Source organism: Mustela lutreola, chromosome X (assembly GCF_030435805.1).
Source record: "Mustela lutreola isolate mMusLut2 chromosome X, mMusLut2.pri, whole genome shotgun sequence".
Classification (NCBI taxonomy): Eukaryota; Metazoa; Chordata; class Mammalia; order Carnivora; family Mustelidae; genus Mustela; species Mustela lutreola.
The window spans coordinates 85,331,436-85,345,475 of NC_081308.1; the positions used below are offsets into that span (position 1 = coordinate 85,331,436).

At 49.9% G+C, this 14,040-nt stretch overlaps 2 protein-coding genes across 3 annotated transcripts in view; one reads left to right on the forward strand and one right to left on the reverse strand.

Moving 5' to 3' along the window:
* The window catches only part of PCDH19 (protocadherin 19), a 131,249-nt gene extending 125,918 nt beyond the window's left edge, over positions 1–5,331 (reverse strand). Inside the window, exon 1 of one of the 2 annotated variants that reach the window (XM_059158651.1) lies at positions 1,493–5,331. In XM_059158651.1, the coding sequence (XP_059014634.1) occupies positions 1,493–3,639 (2,147 nt within the window). In that variant the 5' untranslated portion in view covers positions 3,640–5,331. The remainder of the gene's footprint in view (positions 1–1,492) is intronic. The other variant, XM_059158650.1, reaches the window with a different exon arrangement.
* Positions 3,638–14,040, forward strand: part of TNMD (tenomodulin) — a 185,789-nt gene continuing 175,386 nt past the window's right edge. Inside the window, exons 1-2 of the mRNA XM_059156816.1 lie at positions 3,638–3,989; positions 4,031–4,254. Coding sequence (XP_059012799.1) covers positions 3,638–3,989; positions 4,031–4,254 — 576 coding nt within the window. The remainder of the gene's footprint in view (positions 3,990–4,030; positions 4,255–14,040) is intronic.

Consider the following 14,040-nt stretch of genomic DNA (forward strand, 5'->3'; position numbering starts at 1 on the left):
ATTTCCATTTCTCCCATCTGAATTGACTCAGAGCTGAAGGAAAGAAAAGTCATGGCCATTTCACTAGTAACAGGATTAAAGCATTTATGAGGCATTGCAGCTGCTCTTTTATGGCACCTGATTGATATTCATGTGTGGTTAGCATTTGTCTACTAACTTGTGTAATGCAGAGAATAGTAAAAGGGAAACAATAATTGCATGGCTGTTACATATTCAGGGGGCTCTGATTCACAGAAGTGTGCATTTCAGATGGTGTCAAATACAAACTGGACCTACAGGAACATATTTTGACTGATTAACATGCAAGCACAGATGGCACAAAAGACACGCTGGATGTGTAGGTATGTTGAAAGCACACACCACACACACCTTGGTTGGAAACCGCAGCATCATTCAATTTCAGCAAACTAAAGAAACAACTTCTTTTTTTTTTTCAACTGTTTCAATGAGACACTGCTGGAAATAATTACATGTATTTATCCTAACTTGGACTCCAGAAATACTTAGTCTTATTTGTTCTGGCTGATTGTAAGGAAGAGCTTCAACAAGAGTGTGTTTATCAGGAATTTTTTTAAAAAATACTACTTGTCATTTCCAGTTTCTGCATTTCTATTCTCATCCCACCACCCCTCCCCACATACACATGCACCCTGCATATACTCCAGGAGAAACTGAAACACAATAACCCGTAGTGACATCCACTGGTAGGGACCAGATCTTAATGCCACAGCTGAATCCCACATTACAGAAAAATACCATCAGCTCCAGAAGATTGCTATTTTTACTGCAACATCTGGGAGGCGAAGTCCTATCCCTCATTGAGATGTTTGGTCTCTACCTCATCAATCAACTAGATATGTGAAAATATGAATGACGGGTAGAATTTCACCTTATATAACCAGATGTTTGGGTAATGGATGAAAACAAGCCAAGAACGCACTTTAAAAAAAAAAAAATACTAATCACCTGTGTTCCCACACATTCCTGTTTTCTCTTCCCTCAACTGTTTCCTACCTTAGACACCCACTCACAGGCTCTCTTTAGTTTACCTACAAGACTGGGCGAGTACCAGCACTCCCTCTCCTTTCAGTATCTGTCCCCAAAGCACTGTGGCCCTGAAATCAAGTTGTGGGTCTTGGGTGTTGGTGGTTCTGCTGAAAATTGACTTTCTCTCTCTCTCTCTCTCATTTTTTCCTGCCATAACTTCATGGAGACAGCTGCACAAATTTTAAAATGATAATTGCTTTCCTGCTCATCATCATTATGTGACAGAATCCACCACTCAAACAGTGAATGATTGTCTTCCAGCAAATTGTCAGATCAAAAGAATTGATCAACTTGGACTGCCACAAACTTTCCCCCCTTCAAAAACAAGCGCAGTGTGTACACAGCATGCATTTAAATAGGAAACAAAAGCAATGGGATTTTCACACAGAGACACAGATACAACTTACTCACCCAAGACAAAGGAAAGATAAAAAGTTGGCTCTACCTGCAGTTGTAGGTCCGGATCTCTTTGTTGTCTCGCTTGCACTTGATTGCTACAAAGATCATGGTGACAAAGAGGATGCCGGCAATGGAGCCCAGGGCGATAATGAAAATCAGGGACAAGTTCACCGAGCCCATTGACTCTTGGGCGTCAAGAGCAGGGGACAGGTAGATTAGGACTAGTGCAGAGGCGGAGAGAGACGTCTTGCCGTGGTCGTGGGCCACCACAATAAGCTCATAAGAAGCCTTTGAGCTCTCGCCAAACGTGCGAGTGGTTCTGACTTCGCCATTGACCTGATCTATTTCAAAGAAGCCCCGGTCACCCTCGGTCATGTCATAGGTGACACGGCCATTCTCACCCTCGTCGTAGTCGTCCGCTTTGACCACGGTCACCAGATACCCTATGCCAGAGTTGCGGGGGATGTAGACTTCCGCAGTGCCATTGATTAAGGGTGGGGCAGTAATGACCGGGGTATTATCATTGACGTCGAGGATGATGACCCGAACCGTGGCGTTGCTCTGCAGCGAAGGCAGGCCGCCATCCTTGGCCAGGACCTTGAATTCGAATGCCTTGGTCTGCTCGTGGTTGAAGGATCGAAGCGCATAGATGTCGCCTGAGTTGGGGTTGATGGAGACATAGGTGAAGACTGGCATGTCCCGCACCTGCGACGGCACAATCTGGTAGGAGACACTGCCATTGAGACCCAGGTCGGGGTCTCGGGCGGACACGGAAAGCAGGTAGGCGCCAGGTGTGTTGTTCTCCTGCACAATGACCTGGTAGTAAGGCTTGGAAAAGTGCGGGTGGTTGTCATTCTCGTCTGTTATGCGAACTGTAAAGGATTTGGCACTCTGCAGCATGGGCACACCGCCGTCGCGCGCCTGGATCGTGAGGTTGTACTGGTCATGCAGCTCGCGGTCCAACCGTCCGTCCACTAGGATAGTGGAGAAGCTCTCATACTCCTGCAGCCGAAAGGGCACGTTGCCCAGCAAACGGCATTGCACGCGCCCATTGAGGCCAGAGTCCCGATCAGACACCCGCACCAGTGCAATCACGTAGCCCGGGGGGGCGCTCTCGCTTACCTCCACCAGCTCACTGTTCACTGACAGCAAGTTGATGACCGGCGGGTTGTCATTGGTATCGAGAACGCTGACGGTCACCTTGCAGTGTGCTGGGATGGAGTTGGGCCCCAGGTCCTTGGCCTGCACGTCCAGTTCGTACACGTGACCCTCTTCGTAGTCTAGGGCACCGGTGACTGTGACCAGGCCACTATGTGGGTCAATCTGGAAGAGCTCACGTGTGTGGTCATTGACATAGCCATAGAAGGAGTAGACCACCTGGCCATTGGTGCCTTCGTCTGGGTCGCTAGCATTGAGGCGGATGACAGGTGTATTGGGAGGTGAATTTTCTGGCACGCTCACTGCATAGGTGGACTCGCCAAACACTGGGTTGTTGTCATTGGAATCGGTCACCTTGATGCTGAGGCCAACAGTGCCCAGATGTGGTGGGTCGCCGCCGTCGAGTGCGGTGATACGAAAGCTGTAATGCGACTGTGTCTCGCGATCCAGACTTTTCTCCACCACAAGTTCCGCAAACCGTGAGCCATCGCCGCGCGTCTTGATCTCCAGGCCAAACAGCTCATTAGGCGTGAGCTCGTACGTCTGCACGCCGAAGCTGCCGGAGTCCGGGTCATAGGCGCTGTCCAGCGGGATGCGCGTGCCGGGACTAGCTGCCTCGGAGATCTCCAGCTCGATCTGTGCCGCTGGGAAGCTGGGCGCATTGTCGTTCAGGTCCTTGATCTCCACCTTAATCACGCATATCTCCATTGAGCTGGACATGACCTCCAGAGAGATGATGCACTTAGGGCTCTGGCGGCACAGCAGGTCGCGGTCAATCTTCTGCTTGGTGACAAGCAGGCCCGAACTGGGATTAATGTCTACCAGGTGCGGAGCTGAGTTGGACACCACACGGAAGGCAGAGGCCTGCCGTGGATCCAGAGCAAAGCCCGCCTCGCGCGCGTCCTTGGCCACGTTGGCGATCACCGTCCCGGCGCGCTGCTCCTCTTCTACCGAGTATTTGAGGTTAATGAGGGCAGCTGCCTGCGTCCACAGTACCGCCAACAGCAGCAGCACCGGCAGCAGGAGCGACTCCATGGCTGCACGGGGCTCTGCCTGGCCTCGCCTCTCCACACCCCTCCGAGGCCGACGCCGCCGGCGCTCCAGCTTCCCGCAGTCTCGGGCCGCCTGTTGCGCGCGCCCCGGGGCCCCGGAGGCCGCGGGAGGAGTCCCGCCCAGGGCGGCCCTGCGGCGCGGGGAAGGCACCCGCGCCGGCTCCAATGCTGAGGTTGCAGCAGACTCGGAGGAGGTTGGCTGGGGGCCCGGGGGTTCCGGGGGGCCAAGGGAGAGCCGCGTGGCCCCGAGCCCCCTCCCTCCAGCCCGGCTATTCAGTTTTCCCCCTTCAAAGTTAGCCAGGCACGACTGGCCGCTGCAGCGCAGGGCTGCGGGTTGGACGCCGTCTGAGCTGCCTGGTTGACGGAAGGCTGAGTCTGGACCGCACTTGGGGCAAAGACCCGGAGGGCCGTGGGGGTGCAGCCTCTCAGGCACTGCCCGGCCCACCGCAGCGCGCCGGTACTGGGGCTGGCGAACGCCTTGTCTGTGCACCTGGCATGCGCAAGGACCTTCCCCCAGCTCTCCTGGCTCACTGCAGAGAGAGAGCCCGCCTGGAACGCGCCCTCCGAGGTCCGGGGGGGCCACGCTGGCCTTTTCAAGGTCTGTTGGGGAGAAATGATGATCAAAGGTGGGACTCTGAGTTGCTGTCAAACGCCGCAGGCTCCCGGGTATCCAGCTGAGCCGGATGGCTGCTGGTGGCCGCGGAGGAAGGGGGAGGGGAGACAGGGAGGCTGCTGAGACAAGAGCGCGCTCCCTCGCGCCAAGGTTGGCTTCCGAAGGCTTGGGGGGTGCGTCTGCCCAGGATTGGAGGTGGGCGCAGAGTCCCCTCCTCAGAGCAGCTGGACTGCGGGTGTTTGTGTCTTGGAAATCAAAGTTACCAACGCAGCCCAAGCCTCCACGTCAAGTTTGCGAAAACGGGGCGATGGTGATTTATCAAAGTCCAGTTCTTTCCAATGGCCCGGGGTGGGGGGCGGGGAATGGGGAAGAGGGGAGGGAAAGCGACAACAGTACCGGCCAGGAAAGGTGGGGCCGCTGCCGCGGGTACCCGGGGCTTCACCTCCTCCCTTGGTCTAGGCTGGGATGTCGCTCTGAGGGCCGCAGCTGCCGTGCCGCCGCCGCCGCCGCCGCCGCCGTGGGAAGAAATCCTCCTAGCTCAGTCGAATGTCGCTAAGGTCCTCCTCGGCAGCTGCCACGGTCGACAGTTATGTCGCCGCCAAAGTTTACTTGCCGGAGCGTCTTGATTCCATCCTCCCAGCAAGGCGCTGGCCGCGCTGCGTTTGGGCTCCCTCCCTCCGGATGCTCATGCACTCGGGAGGTCTGTCTTGCTCGCTTGCTGTCAGGCTGTGTGTGAATGTGTGAGAGAGGAAGAATGAGTGTGTGGTGCGGGGAGTGTGAGTGTGGAGTGTGAGTGTGCAGGGGTGGGAGGTTTCGAATCGCCGATGAATGCGCTCAGCTGGAATGCCGCCTAGCGCAACGCGCCAAGGGCCTGCGCCAGGCTAGGGACGCGAGTGCCACTGCCCTCTGGGCAACTCCGGCACGGTGTGCTGGAGCTTTGCTGCCGTCCGCGCCCGCTGGTCGGTCTCCCCCTGAGCCCTCCACCGCCGCTTATTGCTGCTGCTGCTCCTCCCGATGCCGCAAACTACTGGCGGTGGAGTCTGGAGAGAGCCGGAGCCGCCGAGCGGGGCTACGCCAGGCGCTGGCCAATCAGCACGCCGCGAGCGGGCTCCGGGCTTGGGGCGGGGCCAAGGCGCGGGGGCGGGGCGGGGCGGAGCCAGCCGGAAACTTACACACTGCCGAGAGCGAGTGGTACCCGGGTCAGTGGAGCCGGGGCGGGAGCGTGAGGAGGCCTGGCAGGCAGGGCAGGCGGGGGCAAGAGGACTCGGTGGAGTGGAGAGGGAGTGTGCTGGCGATGAGGCTGAGCATCCACGGGAACTGCGCGCCTCTCATGTTTGTAGACTGCAGAAAAGATGGGGATGTGATTCTCTCGATGTGTTCATCACATATTCATATTCATATTCTTTCTCTTCACCCCTCCTCCCCCTCCCTCTTTGTCTCTTCACCCTGGGTTTTGTCTGTCAGCTTCTCTACCTTCCTCTCCTCTCCTTCTCGGGTACTGGAAGGAAAAAGGAAAGGAGAAAGCGCCCCCGAGGTGGTCATTCTTCCGGCTCTTGGCTGGTGAGTCTTCACCTCAGCTGAGAACCGCGGCAGCCATCCTCCCTGACAGTCACCTCCATCCCTCCTTCTCCGGCGAACGCTGCACTTATTCTCTCAGAGAAGGGCCTTTGGCCCGGTTCGGTTCCCTCTTATCTGTTCCTTCTTGGTCAGATGGGATCCGTGTCGCAGGGATTGAATCGCGGAGAGGGCTGGACAAATTGCGTAGCCCCTCACCCCACCCTGTTGGAGAATTTAGCTCCCTATAAATAAACTGTTCGCTGGAGAAGAGCGGGTGGAGCGGACGCCGCGGTGCCGCGCCATGCCGGGAGAGCCCCCAGCCCTGCGGGAGCTTGGAGGCAGGCGCGCAGTCCCCGTAGGTGGCCGGCAGCTGGAGCTGGCGCCCTTGTGTGGGGGCACCCTAGCCTTCCCGCGGGGCCTCAGTCTCAGGGGACTGCCAGCTCCTCTCAGGCGGTGGTGGTGACAGCTGCGGCCTGTGCCAGTGCTGGGAAGCGGGAGGCCGGCGGGGCTGGGGCTGACATCAAATTCAGCTTGCCTCCGGACTAAGGCGCCCTGAGGACAGAGGGGGAGTCTTCCCTGCTATGTTCTGTGGCTCTTAATTAAGGTCAGCAGCAGGAAGAATCAAAAACACCCCGCTGAACAAGTTGGTTTTTTTGTTTGTTTTTTTGTGGGTTTTTTTTTCCATCGTAGATTGGGGGTGCCGGGGACCGGCTCCTGAATTCACAATACTTGGAAGAGTAAACCTACCTTCTGAGTGAGTCGTCTCGGATATTTGGGAGTCTTGGGTGAGCAAACTCATAATTAGCCACAGCGACATTGGTCCAAGCTTGTGGGCCTAAAATGAGACTCACTTTTGCTTTTTAAAAACATTAAACAAGGAAAGGGGAAATGGCATTTGGAAACACAATAGGTTTTCTCAAAAAATGCCACCTTCTTGCAGAAAGCAACAGAGCTTCTTTTAAAAAATACATATTTCTCCTTCCAAGAGGAGCTAGTTTAGCAGCCTTTACTTTGGTGGGGGTGAAGGAGAAGACAGCTTCGTCCTTAGAAAAGGAATTATTTCAGGAGTGATATTACAACCCCATGAACGTGCATCTGAAACCAAGGGGAGGGCGCTGGGATCCCTTCACTCTTTCGAATTATGATGCAATTCAAGCCAAAACAGCAAAGGAGAAAATTGGGGCATCTTCAATAAGTATCATTTGATTTTGGTCATTTAGATGTGGACAGCAGAGTTATGGCTCAAGGGAACCCAGCGGCCCTCCGGTTTTCTGCAGACCCGGTTGTAAAAATGGGCAAGTAGTGGAGGAGAATGAAAACATGGCAGGCAGCGTGGGCGCCTCTCAGAGCTCTGCAAAGAGATGGGCTGCATTTGATTTATCACAGTTATTTACCTTTGATGTCAGCAAGTAGAGTGGGAATGAAGTGCATCTTAGTCTAATTAAAAAGGCCTAGAAAGGCATTTGAAATGGGTTTGCTATCTGATCACGGGATGTGAGTTCGGCGTTTGGCAGCTTTCTAAAATATTGCTTGGACTATTTAAACAGAACAATTAGCAGCATGCTAAAATGTTTGCATGCTATGCTTAGAAGCTTTTAGCTGTAAACTCTAAGGCGATCTGTTCCCCTTTAAGTTAAAAAAGGATGATGCTGCTTCCTTGTGGTGAAGGCTGTCAGGAACCCGCTGATCAATAAAAGTAAACTGGCGCCTCCACGGCTTGATTGAGCGGGAGCAAAGAGTCTGAGAGGTAGTCTCGGCCATTAACAATCCCCTAGGTAACGAGAAATGGAAGAATTACTCAGGTGAAATGATTAACATTGCCGTGGCATCTGTAAAGATGCACACAATAAGATAAGAAGGCTGCGGACCTCTTACCTTGGGGAGTGCTAATAGAATGTCTATATTCTGCTGTCTTTTAAAGATAAATAGGAGAATTCAATTCACGTACAATGTCATTACCTTTGTAATTGCAATCACATTGTAAAGACATGTTCTGCATTTGCAAAGACAAAGAGCTCTTCTCTAAGGATATGACATCAGTTTCCCTGCTTCCAGCTCACTGTTCACACCCGAGGTGCTCCTCCTTTCCAAGCAGAGCACCCCAAGTACTTCTAGCTATACGAAACCACTTTTATGGAAGGAAGGCAGAAGAGTGTGCCTTTGCTTTCCTTTTTTCACATCACCCCCAAGCTCAAAGTGATAGTTATACCTCCCCTCCAAAAATTAGCTCTTCCATCCTCCCAGTCTATTGCTACAGATAATCCTAACACCCTTTGCTCCCAGATTGTGGGTTGTTTTTTTTTTTTCCCCCTACTTGGCACACTTGATCATTATACTCCAACAATGCTATTAACTAAACGAGTGGCAGAAAACACCTTCACGATCAGGAATTTATTAATTAACTTAATAAAACCATTGCGGGGGGAGCTGTTCTGGGTGAGGATAGTAAAAACAAAAAGAAAGTTCTCTCAGTCCTAGCTTTACTTCAATCCTTAAGGGAGCCCCGCCTCCTCAGCCTCTTTAGAGACACAAGAGGGACATCTAGTGACCGTCCTCAGTATTTTGCTCCAACTTTTGCTGAGATATACTGGGGTGCTAGATACAAACTACAGGGCTGTGCAGCCTGGGCCAGCTCTCTGGGTCACTGAGGCCAGAGTCAAAACTAGTAAGACTTTTTTTATCTTTAAAATTTCAGCCACACCACTGAAACAGTGCTTAAGGGCAATGGAAGAAGACCAAAATGGGTATATCCTTACATTTAAATTGAGCCAGTATGTGAAGATAATTCTTATTGTTCTGATATTAGTAAGGATAGGGTAAAAGGTTTTGTTCAAAAAGGTAAAAATTATTGTGGTAAGTATTAAGGTACCAAGATATGAAGACTGTAGCACTGACAAGTTTAAGGGAGCTTTCTGAGATGTGTTTTTTAAATGTTTGCTTCAAGCTACAAAGAGATTAACCTTCAAATTACTGCATTTTCTCTGTCTCCCCCAACCCCTCATCCCATCCCTTTGCCTTTGCTGCAAAAATGTGGATTATCTCCTAGCTTGGCTTTCATTGCATCTCATGGGCATCCCATTGTCTACCCAACCAATTTGACCAGATGCCTGATGAAGTTCTCTTAGGAAGAAAAGCTTTATAAAAAAAATAATAACCAAAGTCAAGCTTTTTCCAGCCTGCATATCTGGTCTCCTTACTTGGGTTATAATGCCTAGAGTAGAGAAAATCAAGAATGACAGTGGATGAAACAGCACAAAACTGGAAAGTGTCCTTATTAAAGTGATCATCTTATTTAATCTTTACAATATCTCTGGGAGGTAAAGAGACTTTGCAGATGTGGAAGCAGAGCTTCAGATTAGTTCAATGATTTGCCAAGATGACCTCACTACACAAAACTTAACCACTTCCCTTGTGAAATCAACAAATGCTGGCTGTGTGCCCAGCATTGTGTTAGGGTCTGAGAATTTTTTTAAGTGGTCCTTGCCCTTGTAAAGTTTTAAATTTCAGTTGATTAATTTAATAGCAGCATATAATTCCATGTACTATGGATTTTTCTAGAAGAGGAAATAGAATGAGGTATATCATGTTGGTGGCTTCTTAAAATTCTGTTCCCTTCTGCCCAAAATGATTGCCCAATTTCTAGTTAGTCCCCCCACCCTACTACACCACACACATACACACACTGTCCCAGGTGTCACAAAGAAAGGTATTAAAAGCATCAGTCAGGGATGTAGACATGCAGGGCAAGAGTGGGGTGCAATTCCCACCATCCTGGGTGCTATTTCTGACCCTTCCGAAATACCATGAAAACTAGGGAAGGGGGCCAAGAAAAGTCTTTGAGGTCTCTTACACTTTTTCTTCCCTCTTCCTCCCAAGCCCACTCCCACCCTGCACAGAGGATAACAGTAACATCCTGAGAGCTGTGGCAGAAAAACAAAGAGAAAGTACTCCTTAAGTGCTAAAATTGTTTGCCACCACAGGCCATTCGCCTGCCTTTTCCAAGAAACACAAGAGACATGAGGAACAGTGGTGAAAAGGGGACAGAAAGCTATTAATCACTCCCAGTCTTCCCATGTTGACAAGGCTAGCATCCCTGAACAATTATGTCCAAGCCCCCTCCATGCTTACTTCCTGTCTCGAAAAGGCACTTCCCACAGGGCTAAACCCCCACTGCTGCAAAACTTGTAACTGTCCCTAAATAAACACACATCATGGGGACCATTTAATTAGCAAAAGCTCAATCAGCAGACATTTCAATAAATGACACCACTCTCTAACACCTTCTGTACTACCCTGCAGTGATTACTTGTTATGTTTTGACAGCACCATTTGGACTCACAGCATTATTGCCTCAACCTTTTCATGTGAATTCTCTCCAAGTGGATCCCAAACACTATCTTCCTAGGTGCAAACTCATACCAACTGTTATTGTTCCCCACCACCACCTTTGAAAACAGAAAGCTCTCCCTTCAAAGCACTCTGATTATATTGTGCCCAGCCTTCCCACTGCTGCCTCTCTCATCCCAAGGAGTTGGGTAAGAATGACATTCCACACATACCCCTAGAGTAAAAAGACTTCTTGACAACTTGGGGAAGAAAACCTCTCACCAAATAAGGGACCTCAAAAAACAACTGAAATATGAACTGATTGCTAAAAAAGAGAGAGATTAGAAATATACAGACTAGGGATGCCCTCGTTTAGGGCAAGCCAATTTTTTTTAAAGATTTTATTTATTTATTTGACAGATAGAGATCATAAGTAGGTAGATAGGCAGGCAGAGAGAGAGAGGAGAAAGCAGGCTCCCTGCCAAGCAGAGAGCCCGACGCGGAACTCGATCCCAGGACCCTGAGATCATGACCTGAGCCGAAACAGAGGCTTAACCCACTGAGCCACCCAGGCGCCCAGGCAAGCCAAATTTTTTGCACTGTTACCCCCAAACTCTAGCTGCAACCTAGTAGGTAGGTCCTAGGAACCCTGTACCATGTGTAACTCCCTAAGTTTAGAGCTCCAGACAGGGGCTTGGCTTTTGACTCTCAGACTAGACTTCTCTCACAGTCTCTTCTGCTATTTCTGGAATGGTTGAAGCAAAACAGGCAGAAAAAGAGGCATAAGTATCACTGGAAGGAAGGGCTTTCTGCAGGTGCTGACAGACCTCTGACCCAAATATCAGCCCTACTGTATAGGTCTTGAAGATCAGCTTTCCAAATTGGGGGAAAAAAAATCTATGTTGTTATCTGTCTTACTGGAAGCTGAGTTCTTTTTGGAGATGTCCACAGGACTGTAAAAACAAACCAGATTTTTCAAGACTTAGAGATATATCGTGATGGAGCTGGAGGGAGTGTATGAACTCTGTGCTCTAACACCTTGTTGCATTTAAATTCGAATAGACAATAATAGCCAAAGAACAAGAGGAGGAACACAAAAAATCTGAGGACCCAACTTCCTGGGCTTCTCTAGCTATCTTAGGCCAAAGATGATCTCAGTGAGGACACCATACCTATTGTATACTCTTTAGTTCTAGGTAACCAAGCTAGCCCTAAGCTTATTCTTGGTTCCTCTAAAACTTCTCCCATAACTCAGGAGAGGCCATGTGTAGCTCCCTGGGAGTTCCAGCTGCTCTGATCTTTCACTGAACTAGGAAACTTACTAGTTGGTTAATGTCAACTTTAAAAAGAGACAAAACTAATAAACATGAAGAACTGCCAGTTTGACAGACACAGTTACATTACCTGGGCTAGCAGTGTAAGAAACAAAGGCATGTCACGTATGCCACTAACAGCATAATGCATACTATTTGTTCAGGTTGACAGGCCCTGGGGCAGTGGAGAGTAAACCCAAAGAGGGAGATCCCAAAAGCAGGCAGAGAGAGCACCACAAAGGGGACAGATAAAGCAGAAGTGACAGAAAAATCATTTTAGCAGCAGAGAAGTTATGCACCTTTTTTGAATGAGAAGGAAACAATGGCTTGCCACCTGGGAAAGCATCCGGATTTGGGGTCCAACAGTTTGCCTATCAGTGCCTATCAGTGGACATGGGGAGTTAAAAGCATATTAATTTGTGTCTTGTTGCCTGCAGCTGGAGCCAGAATAGCCATAGAGAACCAATGACCTTTCTCCCGAAAGCTGGGAATTAGGAAGAGTAGGAAAAGACAGTGTCCTGTATCACAGAAGACACCAGCTGGGCTGAGTCTCATTGGTCTCTGTTAGAAAAGATCACAAAGTGCAGCGACATTGGTACCAAGAAATATCTGCTCGGGGGTAACAGCCTAGGCAGCAGTGATCAAATTAAGTCTGGTGGCTAATGATGGGTCCGTAAGAGAAGTAACAGTCTTAGAGAGGAGCAGGCCCAGCTTGAGGCCCATGTAGCTCTGTGTGTTCTCTGACCTGGTAAAAGGTGGAACTTGAGAAAACCTCACTGTCTGACTGTGCAGTTTCATTTGGGGGAGCAGGCAATCAGTTCTGGAAGACTGACCAAAAAGAGTAGAGAGGATGATAGCTCAAAATGAGATCCATCAATGATTTCATTGCAGCCCCAGCCAAACAATCAAAAGCAAATAGTCAGCTTCTGAAATCAATGCTTTGTGAGATGATGAGCCAGCCAGCAGAGTTCACATGAGGGTGGGGTGGGAAGGAGGTTGGGGAGAGAGGGTAGAAAAATTCTCTTTCAAGCCACCCACCAAAGCAAACAGCTGCATTTCCTTGAAACAGCAGATTTGGTTCCTAGCAAAATCAGAACTGCAGTCTCCTAGCAAAGCAAAACAAAGGAGCAGGGGACAAGACACTTTTGAAAACAGGAAGGCATTTTGGCAACAATCACAGGAGGGGTGGTAAGCCATTGTGCTCTTGGGATCTGCTGAGCTCCAGAACATCCTCCCCACACTCCACTCCCATCCAGCTCTCAGATTGCATGCTTCGGGTCAAGAGCAGGGTCATTCAGAAAGAAAAGGTAAAGTGAAAAAGACAGACTCAGCCCAAAGATGAGAAATAAGAAAAGCTGGGCCTTCTTTCTTCCAGCCATGGAGGATGTGGTGGGAGAGACAGTAAAGCCCTTCTGATGCTTGATGCTGATGAAGTTCTAGAACCTAGGTGAGGTTTGGTGGGCTGAGGTCCGGAGCCGATGACCAAGAAAGAATTCTTGAGACATCTTTGGTGCAAAATGGTGGTTTATTAAAGCACGGGGACAGGACCCGTGGGCAGGAAGAGCTGCTGCCCCGGGTTGTGAGGGATGGCAGGTTATGTACCCTGCTGTTGGGGGAAGGTGAGGGGAAGGGAGGTGTCAGTGGAGTTTTCATATGCTAAAGAGGGCCTACAAGGTGCCAGGATGTTCCAGGCCTGCCGGAGGCCTTGCCCTTGCTGCTGGATCAATGTTGTCTTTAGACCAGCCATTAACATTAAGATCTTTGGGAGACTTTTTGGTGGGGTCTCACAATCCTGCTATCAATCGTCTTTGTTAGTGAGATTTAGGACATTTGTAAACCAAGGGAGACTCCTGTCTAGCAGGATTGTGAGCTCTGCAAGTTAACTATTTGCTTATTGTTCATGGCAGTCAGGGCTGCCTGAGGGATGCTACACTTATGGAGGGGAAAGGGTGAAGAGGGGGTGCAAGGTGCCAGCTCTTGCTTTGTCCTCAGCCAGCCTCCTGCTCCCTCATCATTCCCCCCTGAACAATTTTGACCCTTAAATCTTTAAGGTGGTTGAAGGTGGAAGGTCTCATCTTCTGTAACTTCTTCGTGCTGAATAGGGGCGTAGAGCTGTCCCTACCTGCTCGGGTCAATATTTGTCAGGGTAGGAACGTATAAGGGAGTTACGAAAGGTGGAGGCAGCTGAATCCAGCTCTGACAGTGAGGAGGCGTCCTCGCGTGCGACAAGGATCGTCTGCTGTGGTGTAGTCATTGTAGCAATGGAATCTCGGCACCAAGTAGAGAAACATGGAACAAAGCAACATATTAAGGTTAATAAGGCGATAAGAATAAGAAGCCCGAAAAGGAGATTCGGCCATAGTCCTCCTTCAAACCAGGAACTTAACCATTCACTGAGAGAGAGAAGGATCTTGTAGGGCCTTAATCTGGGTATTCATATCTTTTATTAGTCCTGTGACATTTTTGTGATAGTCTGGAATGTACACACAACATTCTGTCTTGATAATTGCACATGTGCCACCCTGTGCTGCTGTCAGGACATCTAAGGCCATCCTATTCTGTAGGACTGCCTGGC